The sequence below is a fragment of the Amblyomma maculatum genome, chromosome 2 (assembly GCF_055883805.1).
Source record: "Amblyomma maculatum isolate TAMU_Amacu chromosome 2, ASM5588380v1, whole genome shotgun sequence".
Taxonomy (NCBI): Eukaryota; Metazoa; Arthropoda; class Arachnida; order Ixodida; family Ixodidae; genus Amblyomma; species Amblyomma maculatum.
The window spans coordinates 23,715,333-23,739,490 of record NC_139345.1 but is presented as its reverse complement, the minus strand read 5'-3'; the positions used below and the strand labels follow the sequence as shown (position 1 = coordinate 23,739,490).

The 24,158-nt window shown below is 44.1% G+C and overlaps 2 protein-coding genes across 3 annotated transcripts in view; one reads left to right on the top strand and one right to left on the bottom strand.

Annotated features, from left to right (window-relative positions):
• The window catches only part of Rlb1 (lysine-rich basic protein Rlb1), a 13,974-nt gene extending 5,555 nt beyond the window's left edge, over positions 1-8,419 (top strand). For both annotated transcript variants that reach the window (XM_084593464.1, XM_084593465.1), the window contains 2 exons: positions 2,783-3,093; positions 8,291-8,419. In XM_084593464.1, coding sequence (XP_084449590.1) covers positions 2,783-3,093; positions 8,291-8,373 — 394 coding nt within the window. In that variant the 3' untranslated portion in view covers positions 8,374-8,419. The remainder of the gene's footprint in view (positions 1-2,782; positions 3,094-8,290) is intronic.
• Positions 8,122-24,158, bottom strand: LOC146198136 (mitochondrial outer membrane protein SLC25A46-like). The gene is made up of 9 exons (XM_084593466.1): positions 23,628-24,158; positions 23,202-23,244; positions 23,037-23,094; positions 22,883-22,960; positions 19,037-19,137; positions 18,882-18,938; positions 17,152-17,488; positions 14,789-14,895; positions 8,122-9,174 (listed from the first exon to the last, which is right to left on the bottom strand). Exons 1-9 carry the CDS (start codon positions 23,833-23,835, stop codon positions 8,937-8,939), a joined length of 1,227 nt encoding a protein of 408 aa, XP_084449592.1. The 5' UTR covers positions 23,836-24,158; the 3' UTR covers positions 8,122-8,936.

Here is a 24,158-nt window from a genome sequence, read left to right as displayed (position 1 = left end):
GGTCTACCTCATCTAGAGGAATTAAATACTCCTGTTTCGCCATGGTGGTGCAGAGGTTACGGCGCACGACTGCTGCGCCAAAGATGCCGGATCGAATCCCAGCTGCCTCCGCTTTTCGGTGCTGGCAAAAAGCAAGGCGCCCATGTACTGTGCGGTGTCAGTGCATGTTAAAGAGGTGGTCGAAATTTCTGGAGCCCTTCACTACGTACGGTGTTTGTCATAGCCTGAGTCGCTTTGGGACGTTAAACCCCTTATACCAAACCAAACCATGAAGCATTCCCATATTTAATGGCATAGGTCTAAGGGTCACAGCACGACGGGAATGTCTCTGTAGTGTGGCCAGCATTAAAAGACATTCCTTGGCAGCATTAAAGGCCTCTTTCTCCAGAACGCCCGGCATCAGCTGTCAGCTTTGTGAGCAAAAAATCACAAGCATGTCTTTGGTAGTTGGCAAGTGACATGACCGCTCATTGACTAGCTGCAATTCGTGTGACGTCACGAGACCACATGACATGGAAGAGTTGGCAGGCCCTGCCAACTCAGGCTTTGCTTTTGAGATGGGATGGTAAGATCACAATCTAGACCTTCAGAACCCTTGGATCCCGAGTTGACTTTGCTGTCCCTAGGCCACACAGTTTTGTAAGTAATTTTTCTTGTTTTCCAACTGAAATCAACTTAAAGCTTCATCTCTAGACGGTATGCATTTTTTTATGGAAATGAAAAACGTTGGCCCCTTACAATCAGCTTGCATCTTGAATCATTTTCAGCTGCCTTCAACAGCAAGGCAATTGAAAACCTGCCGTCTGTTTCACCTTCCAGCATATATATATATATATATATATATATTTATTTTTTTTCCTTTGTTTTAGGCTAAGTGACAGGGTATTAACCACTGCACCCTTTCAGTAGCTCCACAGGGTGGCGCAGTGGTTAAGGCGCTGGACTACTGTACCCAAGGATGCTGGATCGAATCCTGGCCTCGGCAGCCGCTTTTTGATGCCGGCGAAAACCAAGGCGTCCGTCCGTTTGCTGTGCGATGTCAGTGCACATTAAAGAACCCCAGGTGGTCGAAATTTCCGGAGCCCTCCACTACGGTGTCTCTCATAGCCAGAGTTGCTTTGGGTCGTTAAACCCCATAAATCATAAACCAACCACAAACCTTTCAGTAGCTTTCTCCATGTCATCCTTAAGCGGCGACCTTTAGCATTTGGAGGTAGAAAAGAGCGCACAGCGATTTTCTTTTCAACGAAGAATGAGAAGGTGCATTCTGGGAACAAGGTGTCTTGATTTATTTTTATTTATTTTATTGTTAGACTGGAACCATTAATATACTGTCATGTCATGCCCTTAAAGGCAGGGCCTGTGTCCTCCAAACTTTGTGGAGGACATGTAAGTTGGAAAAGGAGGGAATTTGCATGTCTGCAATCCACCTTATCCCACCTCTCTAACAGTCGAAGTGGTAGTGGAAGGTTGGCCTATGTCTGCCTGTAGTACTGCAACATTTCAGAGGAACTGAGGTGCTAGACGAACATCACCTTATTCGCTTGATCTTTGTCAGGTATCCTCCAAGGCCCAGCTAGCGAAGCCTCGGGCCCGCGCATCGGCGCGCTTACATTCAGGATCAGATGTATGCCCAGGGATCCAGACAATCTGAACGAGAGGCATGTGCTGTTCCAATGCTGCCAGCAGTGTGGCCACATCTATACCGTCAAGAATTATTGCTGTGGCTTTGCACAACTCACATCGCAGGAATGTGCACCACATTTTCAGGAGTTCGGAGGGGAATTTAATGGCTGCTGAGTGAACTACAGTCAGGGTTATGGCACATTCCTCAAAATGTGTTGTCGTGTTTGCTCTCAGCTAGGCCACACATTCAAGATTGATGCAAGTCCATCAAAGCCTCCACGCCTGCTTCGTCAAATGCATGCAGAGATGTGTTAGTAGCTGATATATAGCACTTGAGCACAAGGCTTCCACCATTCTGAATGGCGCTTCGTGCTCATGTTCTTTGGCATTGGGGCAACTGCAGTCCTCTCCGTCATCATATCCAAGATGATGATCCCGATTTCTCAGCTCTCTTAGTCCGGGACAATGTATTGGAGGCTTGTGAGAATGACTTCCCGCCTGGCAGGTCTAATTCATGTCTTCTATCCACATCAGTTTTCCTTGAGCAGTTCAGACAGGATGTTGCATAGCCCAGATACAAAAGTTGAGTCGATGCATGGCTGGGAAGGCTTAGGAAAGTCTTATAGGCTTGTTGTCTCAAGGCATCAGTTTTTTTCCTTCTCTGTTTTGGTAGGGTTATGGAAAATGGTAGAGTAAGCGGTTGTGAGCAAAAGGGTTTGTTGTGCGTGCAAATGCAGTCATATTCCTTCAGTTCCCTGCACCAATTAGAAATGCAGTGAGCCATGTGGACTCTGAGAAAGTACTCAGCTCTACTTTGCTCAAATTGCTCTGTGACGTAACAAAAGTATGGCAGAGAAGCCGAGAGAAGTAGTTTAAGAGAAGCTTGTATATAATTTGATGTCTTATAGCACCGTTACAAACAGGATAATGGTTGTAAAAAAAAAAGCCACTGTACTAGAAAAGGTTGCTGCAGTGGTTCTTCCTGTTCCTGCATCAGACCACCAGGATGGACATATAGTGCCGAATTCAAGAGCTGGTGACATGCAGAACATTGCTCTAAGGGCAAGGCATTTGCTATTTCATGATGGACGACAAATGAGCACAGTTCCTTCGGAAACAGCGTAATGACAACAGTGCCATTGTTGCTCGTGTACAGGAAGTTTGCAGCTGGTGACCCTTTCTTCTGGTCAAGCGAAAGGACTGGCAGTGATGATGAAGCCAAGGTCACTGGCCCCAGAAGGCCACCTTTCAGCTCTCCTATGAAGCAGCGGCTGCCTCCTTCCCGTGACGGGCCCGCACCGCGCAGGAGTTTTGCCAAGAGTGCAGCACCTTCTTTCAAGCGCCGGCACAGTACAGCATTTGGCCCAGGTCCAGATAATAGGGGGAGGCCACAAGGTTTCAAGAAAACTCCTTTTTCAGCTGGCAAGTGTCCAAGGGACACCAACAAGGACACCTCAGAAGATTCAGGTAAGAATGTGACCGTGATGCGGCTCATAGTGTGTGACAGTAAGCACGCCCAGTTTTAGTGATATGAACATGATTTCACTACAGTCAGCATAGTGGTGATGTGTCAATCAGTGAAACTGATTGAGAGCCCTTCACAACTAGGGGCATGTGTAGGCCATAAAAATAGGAGGGGGGTTCAGTCAGGAGAGAGAGGTGAAGTTGATTCTTTACTTTGTGGCTGCTGTCGCCTGTTCGGCAGATTTTCCATTCAAGCAAAAAGGACTTTTTGGCCTCTATGTATGACAGAAATTCCCTTGAATGTTAAAAAAAATAATAATAATAAACTGTGCACATCTTCCACTAGGGATCAGTATTGCCCAGTATTGTTAGTCCAATGCACTAGTCATCTAGACAAAATTTGTGCACACGTCTAGTTCGTCAAACAGGCAGATCATTGGGAAACAGCTGCAGGTAAATATATAATGAACCTCCATCTAGCAAATTCTGGGATATGATGTTCATCAATTTTGCAGCTGCATCACCATAGAAGCATGCATAATTGTAATCTGTGTGCAATAAAATGTTGTGCTAGTTTAACCTTGGAACAAACTCTCTGTGCAGACTAGCTAGCTCTTTAAATTTGTCCAAACTCCATAAATGTTTCTATAAATATAAAGCAGGCACCGCCATGAGAAGGATAATTGTTGAAAAGGAAATATTATGACTATATATTTTGAACGGCTATATTCAGTCAGCACACTGCATCATCCTCCAGCATAACTGATGTCTCCCTATGACAGGTGCAGCAGTCTCTGCAGTTTTCACTTTTGTATTGTCATATAAAATGCCACAAAAGTTATGTTTGGAAGCAGTGCAGAAGAATAAGACGTAGCAAAGAAGGCATGAGACGTACAGTGCATGAGCCATCACTGCCACTTGGTTCGTTGTGCAATTCTGGTGCTGACGGTAGACATTCGGCATGAACACAAGTGTAGGAGTACACCAGTGATGTGAAGCAAAGATCAGATTCCGTTTGCTTGGCCAGGCAGTTCAAAAGAAAATACACAGAAAGACACAAGCACCTCCTCTCCTGCCGCCTTCATTCTACCGACCTCACCTTGCAGCAGCATTGTGCAGGCTGTGGCATAGATGGTGGCAGCTGCTGCCGCAATTGCATTGGCAACATTAATCGTGAAATATTTCCATGTGATTACTACTTCCAAGTAACCGCAGTTTACTGTCACACATTGCTGTTGATTTTGTCTACATTTGTTTTGGTTGTCATTTAGCATTATCCTTCGATTCTCCCTGTGAAAACATGTGATGAAACATTCTCAGTTTCGTTATATTCAGGTTTAACTGTGCAGGCTAGATAGGCACGGTGATAATACCTGGCACCAGTAATGTTGCAGCAAGGTGATTTGAAACCTTGAAAGTATCTTCAGGTCGTAGGATGCTGTGTTGTTTTGGTGCCACAACAGGTAACAATACTATTGACAAATTTCTGTTTCGTGTGGGAAGATGTGAAGGTGATCAGGCAAACATGCCACTTAGGTCAAAAAAGAACAAGTAATTCTACCTTAAGCGTGTTCATACTATATATGTGACAGATACCAATTCACAGAGTGCAAGTAGTATTACCTGTGGCCAGCCCTAGAATGTGCTGTGCCGGTTTGATCATGAGAAGCGTTTTCTGGTGACGGATATCGTTGAATCTTTTTGATTTGACTCAGTTAATTCAGAAATTCATGTAATTTGAACTGGGAGCATGGTCCTGGCCGACGACCATGCAAGTCTATGGCGTCGGACGTTTAGTAATTTGGATGTGAGCAGGTCTCACTCCAGGTAACTCAGACGGGTGATCAAGTACGGCACACGCCGGCAGTCACCTCCTCGAACCTCAGTTGCATGGAACAGTGGCGCCCAGCAACTTTGCGTGTGCTTTGGCAGGCATGACGATGATTAGAGGTTCCCCATTTCCGAAATATAGCTCAGTCACATAGCTTCGTTTTTGCTTCCCTTAACTTCATGCCATCTCGTAGCTATAATCGGGTATGCATATTGGCGTTGCCCAGTTTCGGATTCTGCTTGTCGTGGCACTATTCTTGTATCTTTTCCTTTTTTTTTTTCTTTTTGAAAAGTGTTTCGCTGCCCTAATGCCTGCATATATCATTCTCGTGCATTTTCATAATGCTTCTGGTATGGTGAAATGCATGCTGGACCATGTGAAGAGGCAACGGAGGTCTTTACGATTTTGGAGCACTTTTCAGTGTTTCTGACAGCGTGTGCAAAGCAGAAAATTCGACGCAACTGGTAAAAATCATTGTTCTGAATTGGGTTTCATCACGAATGCAGACAATCTGCAGGTGTTCATTAGACAAAATTCCTGGGATGCAAAATAGTTTTTGGCAGCTTTTTTTATATCCATTCGAGCATTGAAACTTTAGTTCGGACATTTTTCCTGGTCCCTCAAAGGCTGAATTACCGTGAGGTTATACTAAGCGGTTATATCAGTGGTACAGCACAGTTTCCTAGCAAAAAAGAAAAAAAGGATGTATGTCAGCTGTGCCTAGAGCTTGACCTGATCGCCCATAATGCAAGTAGCCGTGCTCTTTGGCCTGCCACTACATGCACTGTAGGGCATTTGTGAAAAGTTCGCTGCTCACAGCACCCATAGCCGGTCATGATGCCGGACCACTTGACATTGCTTTCCGGCTGGGGGATTCATAGTGCATTAAGGCTGCTTCCCACTTATGGCAAGAATATCAAGAGCTGGGACACAGTGTTCGCAACACTCACTGTGCGCTAGCACCGCTGAGAAATGACTGTGACGAAACCAATTTCTCTGCTCAGCATTCTTCATACGGTGCCCATTGACTGTGCCTAAAGCATGCACATTACCTTTCTTGGTGTTTGAAACTTGAGGTGGATAGCCTAGCACCTGTGTCTGGTTGTGTCATCAAGTATTTGGGACAACTCCATACAGAATACTGGCGCGTTGTTGTTTCACACCTGCTACTTAAAGGCATCATGCAGTTCTGCAGGAGGAATCTAGTAGCAATACAGGTTGTTCATACTGTTTAGCTCGCACAAACCTGCGCCATGAAATATACACTGGCCGTGGCCCAGGCCTAGTTTATACCATTGCACACAATCAAGCAGGCACACATGGTGCGAGCAGCAAACTGTTGCTGGTGTTTGAAGATAAATCTAATGCTACTACTTCGAGCTAGCACATACTATGCACATAGAAACTGCAGTGGTTGAGAAACTTGCACGTTTGCTCCGCAAGTGAACAACAGGCAAGAAAAGGTCTCAAGCATGCTTAGCACATGGCAACAGGTCATTTCAGGGTCCTTTTCTGTGACTTCTTACAATTCATTTCACGAACTTTTTGTGAGAGTGCTTAGTTTCACACTAGAGCCCTTGCCAAGTTATTCTGTCATATACATTGCTGCATTGTAAACAATAAAATTCTCATAAGTGTGACCTTTTATGGCATAAGGAGCAGCCAGTACCCACATACTATTACCATAGGATGGGAAAGTTTGTACCATTTGGTCCCCTGCTTTCCTTCCACATTTCTGTGCGAGCAAGAGTGCGTGCACAAAGTGACCAAATGCTCCCGGAAAGCATCGACTGTTATCGTTTTGCTGCAGTACAGGCTTTCGGAATATGCACCTTCATAGAAAGAGCACCATAGCAAGGTCACATACGGCATTGCAGCATTTCGTACTTGATCTGCAGTCCTGCGCTTTAGAATAATCTCGCATGTGAACCTTAAAACTGGTGTAGGTCGTAGCTGGATGAGAAAGTTAAACCATAGTTCTGAGCAGCGAGACATTGCATCTGCGATAAAAATATTCCTGAACGAAATGTACAGAAAGAAAGCTGATAGAAAATGCCTCTGTCTAGATTTTACACCTTCACCATATTGATGTGCACTGCTTGGAGACACTGTAAACTTTAAAAAAAAATTGCTATTTCTAATAGCCTCAATGGGAAAGCTGAGGGATGCAAACCCCTCACAATTCATAGTTTGAACAAACAAAATCAGGAACTGCCAGAAGTAAGATCTTGCTACGTGTTGTGGGAGCAAGTGAAAGTGTATTTTTAGCAAATAACTCAAGAGCAATTCAGTTCACTCATGATGAGCCCAGATATTTTCAATAAAGCATGACAGCACGCTTAAATATTTCATTTTGACTACATAAGGCAATAGTACTAGCTTGTTGCAAAAGCTACAAATGCAAATGTTTATGACTGTAAAACTCAAGCGTTCATTCCTTTTTGTTTGAAACGCACAACATGAAATAAATACTGGATGTTGCCTGCTGTTTTACTGAGTATCAGTCCATGGAAGCCTGTTGATAAACCTGTGTAAAAGGCTGTGTGACCTATTTTTATCGCAGGTATGCTTCCTTGGTGATATGGATGGAATTCAGTTTCGCAGCAAAAATCACACAAACTTTTCCGCTCTATAGTAATAGCCATTGGTTACCTTATATATGAAAGTAAGGAGTTTACCACGTATGCATTTCACTGACCTATCAGTAGTAATTGCAATTTTATTGTTTGCCAATAATTGCTATGTGAAGCTAAGACCAAATGCTCTCGAAGCGAATGGCAAGAAATGTGTTGCAGCACATGAATAGTTGCCAAGTGCTAAGAAGACTTGAGACCTTTTCTTGTTTTTTACCTGGCAAAGCCTGCTTGGAATTTTTGCACCCACTGCAGTGTATTTACGCATAGTCTGCACTAGCCCAAAAGAATCGTCATGGCTTATCTTCAAGCAGACACTTCGAATCAAAACAAGTTCTCTCTCAAACAGGCACCATGAGAGAAGTATTTACTTTTCCATCGCGAACGCAACTTCAGCTAGCTTGCCTGCCTGAGAGTAAGTAGCCTGTCACATGAAGCACGCAACTACTCAACTCCACAACCGTGCACGGTGGACATTGGTTTTGTGAAAATTGCATGTTCTTTTGTTTAATGTATCAGGATAGTTCGTATTTTTTGTTAATTATGTGTTCACTTCAGAGAGGCACATTGTGTGTTGTTCAGCAGCATTTATTACATCCACGAACTCACAATCAGTTAAATATGTGCTTTCCATGAACATTCAAGAAGCACAGTTGAGTACAGCAGCATGTAATGTTGTATTCATTAGGCCACATGCAAAATCCCTCTCTGCTTTCTCTTCCATGTATGCATTCAGACCTGCATCCTTCCTGGGCAGCCAAGCGACAAGCTCAGAAGGCGGTGGTGGCATTCCAAGGGAAAAAAGTCACCTTCAGCTGAGCTGTCAATAAAAACCCATTTCAGAAGATTCACCGGGTGTAATGCCCAATGTCTGCTGCTCTCTTCAAAGCAATGCACAATTTAGGTTGATCAGGTTCTAGAGTTGCATGCATGTATGACAGTTCATTCTAGGTATCGTCAGTGGTTTTCTATACACCAATCAACCAGATCACAGAGTGCACAGTAGGTTGCTCTTCAAACACATAGTGCCGTAAAAGTATGTTTATGCCCTTAACCTAGCGTTGCATGTTAGAAAGCATAAAGACAAGCCTCCAAGTCTGTCCACACAGCTTATTACCATTCTGGTATTTTATAATATGCAGACAGTCACTCATGAATCGATGTAATGCTTGCACTATACCTTATGAACCTTGTGCATCATCACCATAGCATGTTGCACCTTGCTCTGATCAGTGCAAACAAGTGAAGCAAGGTGAGGTATCTGTGGTAGCGAAATGAGCAGCTGAACACTGCAGTGTCCCAACTGATTCCAGCTGCAGCACAGGCAGAAAGAAAAAAAAGACCTTGTTGACACTAACCCAGCGGGATAATGACATCTAAGGCTAAAGTATGTGCGGACAAAATTCCTGACAGAGCATGTGTGTGAGTTTGAGCAGGGCTCCTTGGAGTGCATATTGCAGCTGTAGAGCTCCAAATCCCTTGTAGAGACCTGCTGCACCTTCCTCCGCTACTATGCACCGGAAGCAGTCCACTGGCCCTTGGTACTGGGAAATGATGGCTGTTACCGAACACCCTGTGTCCAGATTATCCACAATCGTTCGTGTCCCCTGCAGATATAGCCTGGAAAGATTGTGGAATGCACATCAGAGCACACAGTATACTTGAGCACTTCATTTTGGGCAAAACCAGATTTTAGGGTGCCTTACTGAAAACATCCTTTAAATTTTGTTAAAAAAAATATGATTGCAGATGCCTGGTTCCCAGGCAACATTTCAGATTTTCACGGAAACTGTATTCCCTTACTGAATGCGGCATATAGCACACCAAAAGACAACACAAGGAAAGAAAGGGCATGCCACCAAGCCCAAACTGCCGCATTAGTCCCCCTTAATCTGCATGAAACCTAGATGTCGAAGCTGCCTTCATTGTGGCTCAAAGAGGAGAGTTTCCAAAAGAGTATGATGATCTTTCGCTCCCATTCTAATCGCTGATCATCTCGTAGAGGTTCCTACATAAATTAGATGGAGAAAGCAATTGGCTGGGGCCAAATTTGTGACACTCTTTCTGGGATAGTCAGGAGGAAGGTCATTCAATGTCGAATGTATTTCCATATTTTGACTCCATAAGCAGGCACAGCTCTTTTCATAAAAACTATAAATGCGAGTGCGGGAACAATGCCTACTGATAAGAATTGTGCATGGTCAGCTTTAGATATTCAAGCATTCCATTTTTTCCTCATCTTTCTCTGTCTTGGCATTTCGTAGCATACGTCTGCTCACCTATCTTCAGGAGCATAATAGAACTTTCGATGGCATGTGTAGACTGTGTCATCGGTTTTCGGAGTGTTCCATACACTGAGGCTGCAGTTTCACCTTGGCCTCAATGTTTTACCCCATACCTTTAGTATATGGTGGCCTAGTTGTGATGTCTACTCTAAGATGGGTTGTAAATGGGAAACTATGGACTACCGGTGCACCGAGAACGAAAATTTGAGACACAAGGAGTTAAGTTGTTTGCCAAGGAAGCAGAGGCCGAAGAAAGATGCCAGCTTGCACTGTTAAATCTCTCATGCTGACAACATGAAGAAATAGAAGCGGAAGGTGCAATTCACAAATTTGTCCATGCTTAGTGCACAAGGCAGGCAGATAGTCATCTTGGTGACTTTGTGCAAAAGTACTACAAAGTGGCAGCATCAACAGAGAAGTGTATAAGAAGGAAATAGCAATAACTCGTAATGACCTGTGAGATGTGAAAGTGAGTGTTATCATTCATGAATTCGTACGCATAAAAGGAGGGCCAACTATCGGCACGTGCCACTACTTTTCCAGTGCCAGAAAGAAGCGGGTCAGTTTCCGTGGGCGTAAATAAAGTAAATACATCAAACAGCTGCATGGTGTCTACTGCAATCGGCAAGGCTTTTCGCCGAAAGACATCACTGAGGCTCCCGATTCTGCACAATATATGAAAAAAATGATGAGGGAAGCGTCCAGCTCGGGCTGTTCGAATATTACATGTGAAAGGTTTGGCCAACTTGACACATGTTAGTTTGCATCTGATGCCAGAAGGCTCCTCTTGCTGTAGCAAATAGATTGTGGAGTTTCTGCAGAACACTTACTGTTGTCAAGAAAATGTGCAGCTCAATTGTAAAGCTCACTGAGAGCACCGACAAAAGTAGTGAAGTGCAAGCTTTTAAATAGCTGCGTCATGAAAAAAAAAAATAATAATTTTGTGAAAGCAATCTAGACCAAGGATGCCTCCAACCACTGTTACATGTGCAGGCAGAACCTGACAGTGATAAGTCAACCACCTTGTGAGTATCATGCTACTGCAAGCTGCTGATTATAAAAGAAAAAGCAAGGGATTATTTTCCCAGTTGTCTAAATGTGCCATGAAGTCAGTGCTGTAAAGATAATCAAATGGGATGCCACCATAAAGCCCAGTTCAAAGTTTATTCAGAAGTAAATACAAATCTGTTGATTATATATAGAAGGTTACAGAAAGAGGTCCTAAAGTTTGACACCGTACTGGAACCTCTAAAATGTCGTATGCATTTTAGAGGTAAGTGTCCACGACAATGACGACAACCAATTAATATATGGAATGGCCGTCTTGAACCCTTTTAAAAAATGCTGACTGACCTACGTTGTTTTGTGAAACAAATCTGAACTCTTTATTGTGATTTTTCTTTTGAAGATATACCACCCCCCCTCCCCCCCCCCCCCCCCAGAAAAAAAAAAAAATAAAAAAAAAAAAACTCGGATTCTGTAGTAATTTCCGAAATTACCCAATTTATCTCCTAATATAAGCCCTGATTATAAAACCTGGAAACGAATGGCCTTACTATACTTGACTGCCAGGTTTCTAGCACAGAAAGGCAAAGATATGAAATAGGCACTGCTATGTACAGTCTACTTCATTCTTTGTCCTTATTTTTCTGCACTAGAAGTTCAGTAACTATGCAGAAAATAGCCTACAAGAACATTTTCATACTTGAGTGCAATACAAACAGAGCCCTTTAGTCAAATGAACAGCTGAACTATCCATGGTACGCTAACCAGTCCAACATTCTGAAGTCCGCAACCCTCAGTAGCTCAAAAGTTGAAAGACAATGGCAGACATCATTAGCTTCATCTTCTAGCCTTTGAAAACTGGTCTAAAAAAATATACATATTATGTGCTGGAATGAATGCCTATGAGGCCTCTGGTTTTTGCTGAGTTGCAGGTTTGAGCATAGTATTTTATGGAAATGTGTAACAGCAGCGACATTCTATTTTTATGTTGCTTTGTTGCAGATATCAGCAGCAGTGAGAGAACAATGAGAAAGTGGTTAATAATTTGAATTCTTTCCAGAACCAGAGTCGGGCAAGAAATGAATTTCCCCTGCTTGACAGGCTGGTGCAAAACTTTTAATGTGTTGCATGCTACCCTTGGCCACACTCGCATAGCTGATGCAAAATGTGCATTGAGGCATCATCAGAGAGATCATCCAATTGCTGTGGGGCTTCATGTCAAACGAGTGTCAATTTGTAAGTAAGGAAAAAATGGCAAGCATTACAAGATGCTGCTAATCAACAGCTGCCTTCAATTTTAATGAGGGCACATTTGGAATATATGGGGTAGGTTTTAGAAATAAGCTTATTTATTTATTTAATGCGTGTTACACTTTCTGTAGAACACTGCAGATGTTTTTCTATCAATTGGCAAAATCTAATTATCCACCATGAAAAATATCGGGTCTTAGATATGGGAAAGAAAGTAGCACTGGCAATTAAATGCTTACTTCAAACATTGCTGCACCCCTGTTAGTTTGCTTGCCATGATTAGCTTTCGAATCACACCAGCCACATTGTAATAGGCATCACTGATAAATAAGAGGAAAATGAATGGTGGCTCACGTTTACTTTGGTCTGCCACTCATCACAATCACTGAAACTTTACTGCATTCCTTAACCCTAGGCCTGCATAACTTGGCATAAACGAGTGTCAATACATTGTGTCTTACACTAAGACACACTGGCAATACACTTGAAAGAGACATTTCAAACAGTTGGTAGCTGGAGACATCCTGCACAAAAGCTTCATAAAATGGCAAACTACTGGCATATTAGGATAGAACAGTACTGGTCTGATTTTAGATTGAGAACAAGCACGGTCAACTGCCTGTTGACATAGCAAGCTTTCTGTGGTTAGAAACAAACTACACAGCTGTGCCAATATTGCTGCATTTTCACTTTGGAATAGGAATGTGAAAACCAACACAAATTCTTCGGAAGAGAACCACTGTGCGGGCAATGACTCGGGTATAGATTTCTCCTATATATACCCACTTTGTAGAAATGCCTCATTTTTACGTATTTATTCATTTATTTAATTTATCACATACCGCAGACCAAACATGGTCCAAACATGGACTAAACATGGGATTACTCTCCAGGCAATGATCTTATATGGGTACAGTATCATTTATGACAGATAATACATTCACACGAGGGTGCTCTTAATTTTAGCTGTGTTCTGAGTGAGTTTAAGGACTTTTCATTAGCTAACCTAATCACTTACTTATCACCTAATTAATGCAGCCAAAGCATTCACTCCATGCTCAGTTCAGCAGCATTGAACCCCTCTAATTTTCTTCCTCGCCAGCCTAACACTTGCCTTCCACCTCTCTAACAGTTCCATCGCTTCCTTTCTGCCACATTTGGAGAAGGAAACGGAAAAGACGTGCCCCAGTGCCTCCCAGACAAGTTCCTTGTTATCTCCTTGTCGGAGCATTAGTGGCTGCATTTGCATTCTGCGTGCTGTAAAACTAATGCTAATGCATTACTGTCGTATGAACTCATTTCGCCCCCACATTTTGTTGTTTTTTAAATTTAGTGTACTTAAATTGACTCCAGTAGTGTAGTAACTGCCAAGAGATGGAGAAGGGGGAAGCATGTGAATTAGCCTCGGGCCTCCTTTTTTCTTAATCTGGCCCTAGTGTTAAGCTGAATTCCTCTGTGCTACCCTCTTTCTGCAGGCAGGTATGCTGAACTACCAAGAGCAACAAGCCTCTACGAGGCTTGTAGCGCTAACCGCATGAGGCGACAATTCGCGGCGACATGCCGCGCGACGGGCTGAGGGCCGCCAAAGCGCTGTCGCTCAGTTTCTGAGTTTTTAGAAAATTTCGCGTGTCACCCGGAAGCAGCTCGCAAGGCAGCCAATTGCAGAAAGCTTTGGGGTGCTCAACTTCCGTTCTGGCTTTTTTTGTTTGTTTTTGTGTGTGAAGTTGGTCTTCCTAATCCGGTTTGGGCACAGAACCTGGTGCCTGCACGCTCAGACTTCTGATGAGTGCATCGAGACAAGTCAGTAAAAGCTTGTAAGGGTAGTAAAAGAAAAAAAAGGCTAGTGTCGCTAGATATTGTTAATTTTCGAATGAAGCAGGAGAAAGTCACTGCTTGTGTAGTAGCGCACCGCTGCGCTACTACACAAATTTCATCCGTGTTTTATCGTTACTTCATTCTGTTTAGTGCTAGAAATGGGATATAGCGTGATTGCGCATCCCCTTGACCGAATGACGAGGCAGCGGTAACAGCAACGCTGAAAACGCGCCTCTCTGTCGCTGAGCCCCGTCGCTCCGTGCAGTATGCACCAGCAACAACGACAGGCGTTACCGGTGGCGGCGCGAGACTGATCGCTAAGGCCTGCCGCCTCATGCCTTACTGCTTGTTGCTCTTCCTCTCACTTATCTGATTTTTGTCTTCAGATTGACTTCAGGCTAAAGGGACATGGTTGCCTGGAGTTTCACCTAAAAAAAATAAATAAATAAATAATAATAAGAGAGAGAGAAGGCACTACAGCCAATATTGAAGGCAGCGCTACCGGCTAAGTAATCAAATGCCTAACCACTCGGCCACCGCAGCGGGGCACTATAGAAAGAAAATAAGGCAATCTAAGATGCGTGTGAGTGGACAAACACCATACTGATCATTGAATACACTGATTAAAACAGAAAGACAGGCTAGCTGGTTGCTGTCACATACATGCATTTTTCCAGCACATTTAAAGGCTACACACAGGGTAAAGTAGGGAACAAAAAAAAAAAAAAAAGAAACTGAAGTTCAATGATAAGTAATAAGTTCAGTGTTCTTCCTGCAACAAAGTGTTCTCCATTTTGTCTTGTGTCTATCTATAAACAGGCTGAAAAGATGCACTCAGTACATTGGTGCAGACCCAAATTCAATCATGAGTTCCTCACCTATGCAGCACTGTTTCAAGTGGGAACAAGAGCACATCTGCCACAAGTGAACCAATGAGTGATGCCATCATTTCTTGGATGAAAGATGGGGATTCCGGCTGTAACTCCTGCAATCACAACCGCAAAGATGTGTTATCAGCATGCGCAGAAGTGATTCTCAATGCACAACCCAGTTGTGGCTGTACTGAGGCAAAAAACCTCTACATACTATATATTCTATTGCTTTATTTATTCATTCAAACACCTACACTTGCTTAAAGGGGCATTACTTTAAAGGGTATCAAGCAGTATTTATGATATTTGCACCGTGTGTCCCAGCTAACTTGAGCCAAGGAGTAAAAATTAAAAATTTGAGATAGGCCAGAGAAACCAGTTGCATATAGCTGCCAGCCATCTTGCGCACCACAGGCAATTTTTTTTTTTTGTGTTGCAATTAATAAGTTAATTCGGTTAATTTTTCTAATTAGCTAATACTGACTTTAGACAATGAATGTGGTTTGCAAAGTCGGAAAGCATGTTCTATTATTTGCAATAAGGAAAGCCTCAAGTGCATCTTTTTTTTTTCCGAGCTCTAAATAAAACCCGTGAAATAAAAATAAAATCACGTGACTAGTGCATTAGTGTGCTCAAATCATGACTGAGAGTACAACAATTGTAGCAAACAAAATCAAGGGCAGCCATGAGTCAACAGCCTCGTTGCAACAGCAGGCTGACATGTTGGCAGGCCTGCTGCAACTTGCAACGTCGCATGCGCCAACTGGCTGACGCGGGCAAAGAAACTATCAGACATATCGGCGTGTCACTGCAACGGGACTGTAGAGCCACGGCCGCAGCTGATTTCGTTCACTCAAATCACGACTGAGAGCCCCACAATCGTGGCGCACGAATGCACTAGTCACGTGGTTTTATTTGCATTTTGCAGGCTTTCTTTACAGCTTGGAAGAAAAGATACAAGTGAGGCAAATAGAATGGGCATTTCTGAAAGTGCTCTCCAACTTTGCAAATCACATTTATTGTCTAAAGTCAATATTTAATGGCGAAAACTAACCTAATTAACTAATTATTTGTGAAAGAAAAAAATGCCTGCAGTGTGCGAGGCCGCTGGTAGTGTTGCCATACAACTGGTTTCTGTGACCTACCTTAAATATTTAATTTCTTAACTCTTGGCTCAAATTAGTTGGGACAACCGGTATAGTCCTTTTTCTTCCAAAGTTTATGCATGCGTGCATAAACTTTACACCTGCATGTGAGCACACCCATTCCCCTTATGCTTCTTTTAAGTTCTTTGTGCCTTTTCTTCACTTCATGGCAATACATATTTTCTTAAGGGCTGATTCAACCATTTCTCGTGTTGGCATACACTGCACAACCAGTACTGCTAAGGCAAGTTTGTCACAGTATGTCGTACAACCGGCAGTGCATTTTTCTTTTTTAGCAATACTATTACCCTTGGGCACTCTTAATCTTTTGCATCCTCCTTGATAATCATTTTATTGATTAAGTGACTGCAACGTAGCAACTAGCGTGTAACAGAAAACGGACAGCAACAGAAGGCAACTGATGGGACAGCATGCTAAACTTCAAATGAAGGTAATTTATAATCCATGTAAAAGAAAAACACAGATTTGCACTAGTGTATGCTCAGGCATTAGGAAACTGCTTATGTGCCACCCCGCTACACCTTTTTCTTTTATTGACGAAACAAGCTATCGTAATATAGCACATAAAGATTGAAGACATATTAACACATGTGCTTTTTGACAGATAATATAACTTTTTTCTTGTGCAGGTTATTGAAAGGGTGCTCACGCACTTGTCCCCAGCCTTAATGATGCAAAAGGCCTAAAATTTCCCTGTCTACCTGCCTGAAGTGTCACTTCAAAATATGTGTGCAGTGAATAAGTGGAATGCATTTTTCTTCTTTTCTGCCTACTTTCATTACTCTGCATTTGCGACAACCGGTCCGGTGCGTTTGCACGAACCATCAGAGCTGCAATCGTTGTCCGATGTTTCTGCAGCCTTTCATCAGGAACTGGCCTGTTCACCCAATATAGCACTTGCCGCAAGTCAGTTTTCAATTTTTGTGTGCTGTATTACGATAGCTTGCTTCGTCGATAAAGGAAAAGGCAAGGGGGCAATGGAGTTTCCCGAGCATGCGTTAATGCAAATCTGTATTTTTCTTTTACGTGGACAATAAATTTCAGTTAAAGTTTAGCTTGCTGTTACGTCCGTTGCCTTCTGTCACTGTCCCTTGTCCGTCAGCTATGCCATGCTTCAACAAAGTGAGGGCACCAATTACTCTGAGCCTCCATGGCGCCCAGGGACCTCGGAAGTGCATGCAACTGAGGAGATATGCGTCTCACCAATGCATCACCATGAGGTCCATGTGCAATGCCAGCCTGCCGCCGCAGCAGAAGGATCTGCTGGCGCTGCCTGTGGCGGTGCATGCGCAGCAGCTGCAGGGCTGCCCAGCGCACCAGCGAGGCAAGGAGATGGTGGGCCAGGCCGTGCGCCACTGAGGGCCCCAGCAGCCTCCACAGGGGCAGCAGCCGGCCGCGCCGGGGCCCCCCACGTGGCAGCAGCCGCATCAGGCCCTCCCGCAGGCAGTCAAACAGTCCGGGCCGCTCACTGGCCGCCTCGCACTGCACCACTTCCACCAGGCTGGCACAGCTGAAGGGTGTCGCCACAGCCAGGGCCAAACTGCCTCACAGGGTGCATGCATGGAATGGTGCATCAGGTGGTGACAGCAATCCTTACAAATGTAAGGGTCAGGCTTCACTCCACTGGCTCAGTAGAGACGCTACCCATGGTGTCGCTCACAAGGGAAAAACATTATGTGAAATTTAAGCTGCATGCAGTTGAATCTGCCGAGGAGCATGGGTACTGGGCTGCAGGAAGGCAGTTAGCAGATGGCAAAAAAATTATCCGTGACTGGGGCGGAGCCGGCAGTTTGCCCCAGACAATGAAGTCGAATATGAAGGCCAGGCAATTGCCTTGTTGGCATTTCATATTTCTCATCGCTGCTCTGGCTCCTCCTCTTCCTCCTTTCCTTCTCTCCACTGTTTTCTTCGATGATTTTGCCTAAACGACGTTTGTAAGTGCACATACCATCGTTTGTAAGTGCACATACCATCTGTATGTATCAAAATAAAACATCTTTGAAAGTACTGTCCAGACACTGGACGCTACATCCACATGTGTGAGCACTGCATATCACAGGATATGGGCATATGCAGCGGCTGCCACAAGCATTTATTTTTATTGTACTTTTTCACAACGTGATCATCAAGGATATTTCTACCGAGTGAACAGGTGCGTTTTATACATACAACAGTGCAACTTACCTGCGTTTTTTTTCCACAAAATTGCCATATGGAGGTTTAAAGGGGGGGTGGGGTGGGGGGTGCAACTTATACACCAGAAAATACGGTAAATAACACCAATATATGCATTCGGCTTCTGAAAAGATATTGCCACGTGCCTAGCGCCGCGCGACAGCCGTGTTTGGTGCCGACGACAACGAAGCGGTGGTTGGCACGAGCGGCGCGCTGGTGCTGGACGCTGTGACTCTGTGTTCGAAACGACAAGCCGATCTCATTCTCGGGTCCTTGGCTACGTGGTACTTTCACGGCTCCCTCTGACTTCAGTCGTGACAATATTTTTCAGCACTAGCTTTTCTTACATATCCTATTCATAAAAGAAGCAGTCGCATTCACTTATGCCAGAAGCTATATATGCCGCTCTTTACAAGCTCATGTGTGCAAGAATACATACATATATACATACATACATAAATGCCATATTTGACCATTTTATACTCTTGTATCATCCCATTACCATATTTGCAAACTCACAAGTGGCTAAAATGCTGACATATTCAAACGGAAACTGTAAATACACCGAAAAAAAAAATTAAAAAGCTGACGCATGTTGCACAGGCAGGAATCATATTTCTGTAGCCTCAATTACATTTCTGTGCAAACAGCTGATGTATCTTTAAAACTGAAATCCTAGGGGACAAGAATGTTGGCAAATAATAAGAGTAGCAAACTAAGCGCCAAAATGTGCATTACTAGCTAAGCAAAATTCCTACCTTTTTAAAAGTAGATGCTGTCCAATTTGTCGAAGTGAGCTGTGTGATGTGAGCTCTCTGCAAAAAAGAAAAGGAAACAAAAAGAAAAAGAAAATTCATTTCTAATGCCTAGGTGGCTACTAGGAAAAAAAAAAAGAAAAGGGAAAGAGACTCACCGAGGAAGTGGAGTTGTTTCAGTGAGGACAGTCTCCACTACTACAATGATGCCCCGTACGATAAACATGCTTGGTGCACCTTTCCACAGGGTGATCAAGCCCTGTGTTGTGAGCAAGAGCAGTGCAGCAGGACTCTTAGCTTAAAACACAACAATGTTGCCTGTGTGTTCCCCATGGTGAACCAATGCATGTTCAAAGTTATTTTACTTCAAATGCTACACATTAAATGTTTAAGCCTAGGCAACAGGCATCTCCCTTTTGTAGGCATTGTCATGGCTGACAAATGTATCACCCCATTCAGCCAGACTAAAGAAATGATGCTGCTCATAGAAATTCAGAGCATGTTGCTGTGAAGGTGTGACACAGCATTGCACTGATGCTTTTAGAATTCATTACAGCATAGATTTTTTTACAAACAAGTCTTGTGCTACAGGTACACAACAAGCACAAGCAATCACCACAAGGCAGAATCAACCACAATGCTAAATGTTGCATTAGTCAGGGAAGGAAGTATATATGTTTTTTTTTTTCTGCCAATGCGGAGGTACGGATTTTCACGCTCAGATTTCACACGAGTGGCAGTTGACAGTAGGCTACACTTTATACCATGCCGGAAGACAGTAACTACATTTTTATATAGAAAATAATCTGAACTATGACATCATCTATAGCATTAATGCACCAAAGAAGCAATATTTCACATCAAAGGCAGCAACTGTCATGCCTGCTTCAAGTAATGTCAAAGTGAAAACTTTCTAGCTGCCATTACCAACTATCTCGTAATGGATGGAACTACTGTACTTTCTGCTGAGAAAGTCTACCATTTCAGTTAGGCATTTTCATGAACAAAGACAGTTACACTTCTATTCACATTGCAGAAAACAAAACAAAAAACGACCACCAGTGAAGTTGATGCAGCATATACATATGAGTGTTAGATTTTTACAGCATGCTACATGATTACATCACCTTTGTGAGGAAATGGCAGAGATATCAATGCTCATTTTGGAATCATTTATATGCTGTGATAATTTCTTTCTAGGACACCTCCAGCCAATAAATGCTGAGACATGTCTCCTGCCAACTAACACCTGCCAGAGGCATGCTCATGATTTTTAAGGCTGAAATGCTTCAAACAGGCCTGTTACAAGGGTCCTGGTGTGTTTGATTCACATCTTGCCCACACATCTCAAAGGAGCTGCCTGAGTTGGCAGTATCTAATTCGACCATGCCACCTGGTCTTGTGACATCACTCAACCCGCCAGCCAATTAGTATGCGACCATCTACACAGCCAACACTGCCGCCTGCCAGAGGAATGCTCATTATTTTTCAGAGCTGTGAAGCTTCAAACGGGATTATGAGGTGGTATTCAAGGGTTCAGGTGTGTTCATAGTCATCAGCGATAACGAGATGGAGGATGTTGGCACCCGAGCTCACACACTAGGACGGCCCCAGCAACTGAGCCAGGCAGCAGCACCAAGCCATCGGTCTGCTCTGCCGACTGATCAGCCACGGCTACCAGGACTCTCTCAATAAACAGGGGCGACATGCAAGCACCAGTCTGCCCTCCTCACTCAACCTGCGTGCCTGCAAAACTGACAACCACGGACACCTGTTTCAATGAAAGCAACGCCGCAACCACCGGCTCCATGCAACTGGGTTGCCCTTGCCTCGCTCCGGCCCTGTGTTTCCCGCCTGCTGCTTCCTCTAGCCTCTGGATGCAACTGGTCTGTCGGCGCTGAACGCTCTGCATACTTCCCAGGTAGGTCCAGGTGGGTCCAGGTGTGTTAGACTCCCATTGCAGCGGCACTGCCATAGTCATTAGCGATAATGAGGTGGAGGAAGCTGGCACCCGAGCTCCCGTGCTCGTGCAAAAATGGTGCAGGAACGGCCCCAGTGACTGAGTTGGCAACAGTCCAAAGCCATCGGCCTGCCCTGCTGGCTGACCAGCCGTTGCTACCAGGCCCCCATCAATAAACGGAGGTGGCCTGCAAGCACTGGGCCACCTTCCTCACTCAACTTGCGCGCCTACACCATCTCAACCTTTCATGAGAAAGGAGCTGCCCAAGTTGGCAGCTCATCTCAACTCGACCATGGCATGTGGTCACATGACGTCGCACAAGTGGCCGATCAATCAGTGCCCAGCCATGTTAACTGGCAACTACCACTGGCCAGAAAAATGCTCGTGATTTTTGGAGGCTATGAAGCTCCAAACGGGGGCAAAAGGGTCCAGAAGTGTTACACTCCCATGCGAACTTTTCATGTGAACGAGTGGTTGGCAGGTTATTGCAAAGTGACCATGCTGTCCGGTCTTGTGATGCCTCAAAAAAAGCCGACAAATTAGTGCTGGTGGTAGTTGCCACTGTCGTTTGGCACTACCACCTGCCAGAAGCATACTCATGGCTTTTCAAAACTGCAAGGCTTAAAACTAGAGGCGCAAGGTCCATGGTGTTTGTAAACTGCCAGCTACTACCCGCCAGAAGCATGCTCGTGATCTGTTGAGGCTGTGGGGTTTCAAACGGTTCACGCCGCCGCCGGCACTAACGCTCTCACATTAAATGAAGCATGTGCAGTATTCATCCAAATCCACCACAAAATTCTGCCTCTGTGTCAAGTCTGAGCATGATAAATCCTGCAAGAGCTGGTAGAAGCATAAAACTAATAAAAGCGGAGAGTTGAGCCAGTTGGCTAATATGATTGATAGAAAATAGCATAAGGATGATGAACCATCAAGGAACAACAAGGAGAATAGGTATTCAGGTTTAATGCTTGTAGTTGTAGCACTGTTTACATAGGGCAGGCGGGGAAATACTTGAATGAGACTGAGGCAACATAACCACAACCTTTCACAAGCCAACGCATCCGGTAACCTCACTGCACACTGCGCCAATCATACATGCGTACCAAAGTTCGACAGGGGGTCCATCCTCCTAAGGTCCAAAAATCAACTGACGAGAGAACTGTGGGAAATGTATCAAGTGGCAGTCATTCCAATTGAAGGTGGGTGTGTGAGTGCTCCTTGGGTAGCTTTATCAAAACAGGAAATATCTTTTTTGTCTGCACGCTAATTCATGGCGTAATTGTGTCTGTCTCATGCTGGCCAGTCTGCTTTCTTGCAATTTTTCTGGGATACTTTTCTGCGACTGTTTTATTGTTATCACCTGCGCAGTTCGACTTCTTCTTTACGAGCATTGCTCAGATAACAAGGGCATATTAGCTTGCATTTTTCAAAAATAAAACTAGTTGACAGTTTGCGCTCGTTGTTCTTTGTTGTCATTTCTGTATTCGTTTGCGCACAAAAATGCCAGTTTGCAGTTGTGGTCCATCTGTCTGCCATCCTTACACACTATTTTGAGCTATGTTCTTAAAGGATGCCTCATATTTTGTACTTAACATGTGACTGCAATGCATAAGCACGAAAGCCCCGCCAAATTAAATTCTTATTGCTCAGAGCATCACACAAAACTGACCATAGGCTGAATTCTTTTTTCGCCTGCCTCCCCCTCGATACAAAACAAGAACTAGCTGCAGTTGAACGAGGTTCTATAGCGCAAGGACCAAGAGCGCCAGCATGGAAGACACAACTAAGGTACACCAGCAGGAAATTTCCGAGGGGAGGGGTATCTGCTCACAGCAATTGTCATATTCAGCTTTCAGTATCCTTACCTTCCATCGAAAGGCTATTCTACAGTGTACTACGTTCATGGCCACAGAATGATGAGAGCAAAATGAATCCTCTAAACTTCAATGCAGGTGATGAAGGTAAGTGATGCACTGAGAAATTCATACAGGTCTATCATTATCGATGCTTCTTAAATATTTACCGGCCATAAGTCGAAAGTTACCTGTCTTTGCTGCAACCTGGCAATTACTGGAAACAGTGTCCATGGTGTCAGATGGTACTTATGGGCGGTCCTATGCACCTGCACAAAAATAATAGGAAAAAAGTAGGCAGGTTCCTTCAAAAATGCGAGAATAAACTAATGGCGACAATCTCACCTGGCACTGTCTTCTCAGCACTATGCAGGGCTGCGCTACCAAATTGTCAAGGAGAATGCTGAAATAAATGAAAATTCTGTCTTTGCACACTTCATTAAATATTATTTTTGCTGCAAAACCAAGTCGTGCACGTGCGTGATAAATGAGCGCAGCATGTAACAATACCTTCCTAACCGCAAGGCCACTTCGGAGTGCTGCTGGCTCGATTCTGCGCAAAGGACACGGGCATTTAGCGTATACGCGCAAGAAGAAACGCGGTTGCAACCAAAATATTTAGACCAGTAGTGTTCGCTTCGGGCGAAAATCATAACTGGCTCACTGGTTTAAAGAAGAATTTCCAGTTGATACCGGTTGGATGGCAGTTGAATTCCAGTTGGATCCAACTGAAATTCAATGGGATCCAGCTGGAATTAACTGCCATCCAACTGGTATTAATTGTGAATTGTTCCTTAAATCCAGTTAGTCCGGTCAGTTACGATTTTCGCCTGGTTGTGGATACACTCATCGCTAAATCTCAAGTGCAAACCAGCAGTTAGTACCACTAGTGAAAAAAACACTCGGCCTTCCAATAGGCGCCAGGTTCTGACCCACCTGGTTCTTTTGGTGGAGTTGGCCGGTCCCCATCTCCCTGCGGCAGAGCCGAAGGAGCTATGTCCGGGTAGTCGTAATGCGTCCTCGCGCGTATGCTAGGTCCCACAGTCAGCTCGGGAATAGGTCGCAGTAACTCTGGGTCTCGGCCGTAGTCGCTCGACGAAACTCCCGACAGTAGTCTTTGGCTTCTCTGTGGATCTGGTTGCATTGCAGAGCGAGTATACGAACTCTATCATTCGCTTTCTGTGGAAACGCCTTCGACTGCTCGCGTCAGGTCGTTAGAGCTGCTGACCCGGCTTGAAGCTAAACTTTCCACCAGCCGAAAGAACGTGATCAAACCCCCAAAAGAAAAATAGATCAAGAGCCCGTAGTTACTGCTACGAGCGCACAAACAGCACAAGCTTCGAGGTTTTGACTATTAAAACCGAAAGCAGCTGATACTCGCAAAACGCTTCATAGTGCTTTTTCCTTTCTCTCTTTTGCAATTTTGCAGCTGCTCATGGATTGTAGAGTGGATACTTATGGATCTGT

Excerpts from the sequence above, each read along its gene's own strand:
- LOC146198136 (XM_084593466.1), bottom strand. The coding sequence starts at position 23,835 with ATGCAACCAGATCCACAGAGAAGCCAAAGACTACTGTCGGGAGTTTCG. Across the intron at positions 22,961-23,036 it reads TGCTGAGAAGACAGTGCCAG|GTGCATAGGACCGCCCATAA; the intron begins GTGAGATTGTCG and ends ATTTTTGTGCAG. Across the intron at positions 14,896-17,151 it reads GACCTCATGGTGATGCATTG|GAGTTACAGCCGGAATCCCC; the intron begins GTGAGACGCATA and ends TTGTGATTGCAG.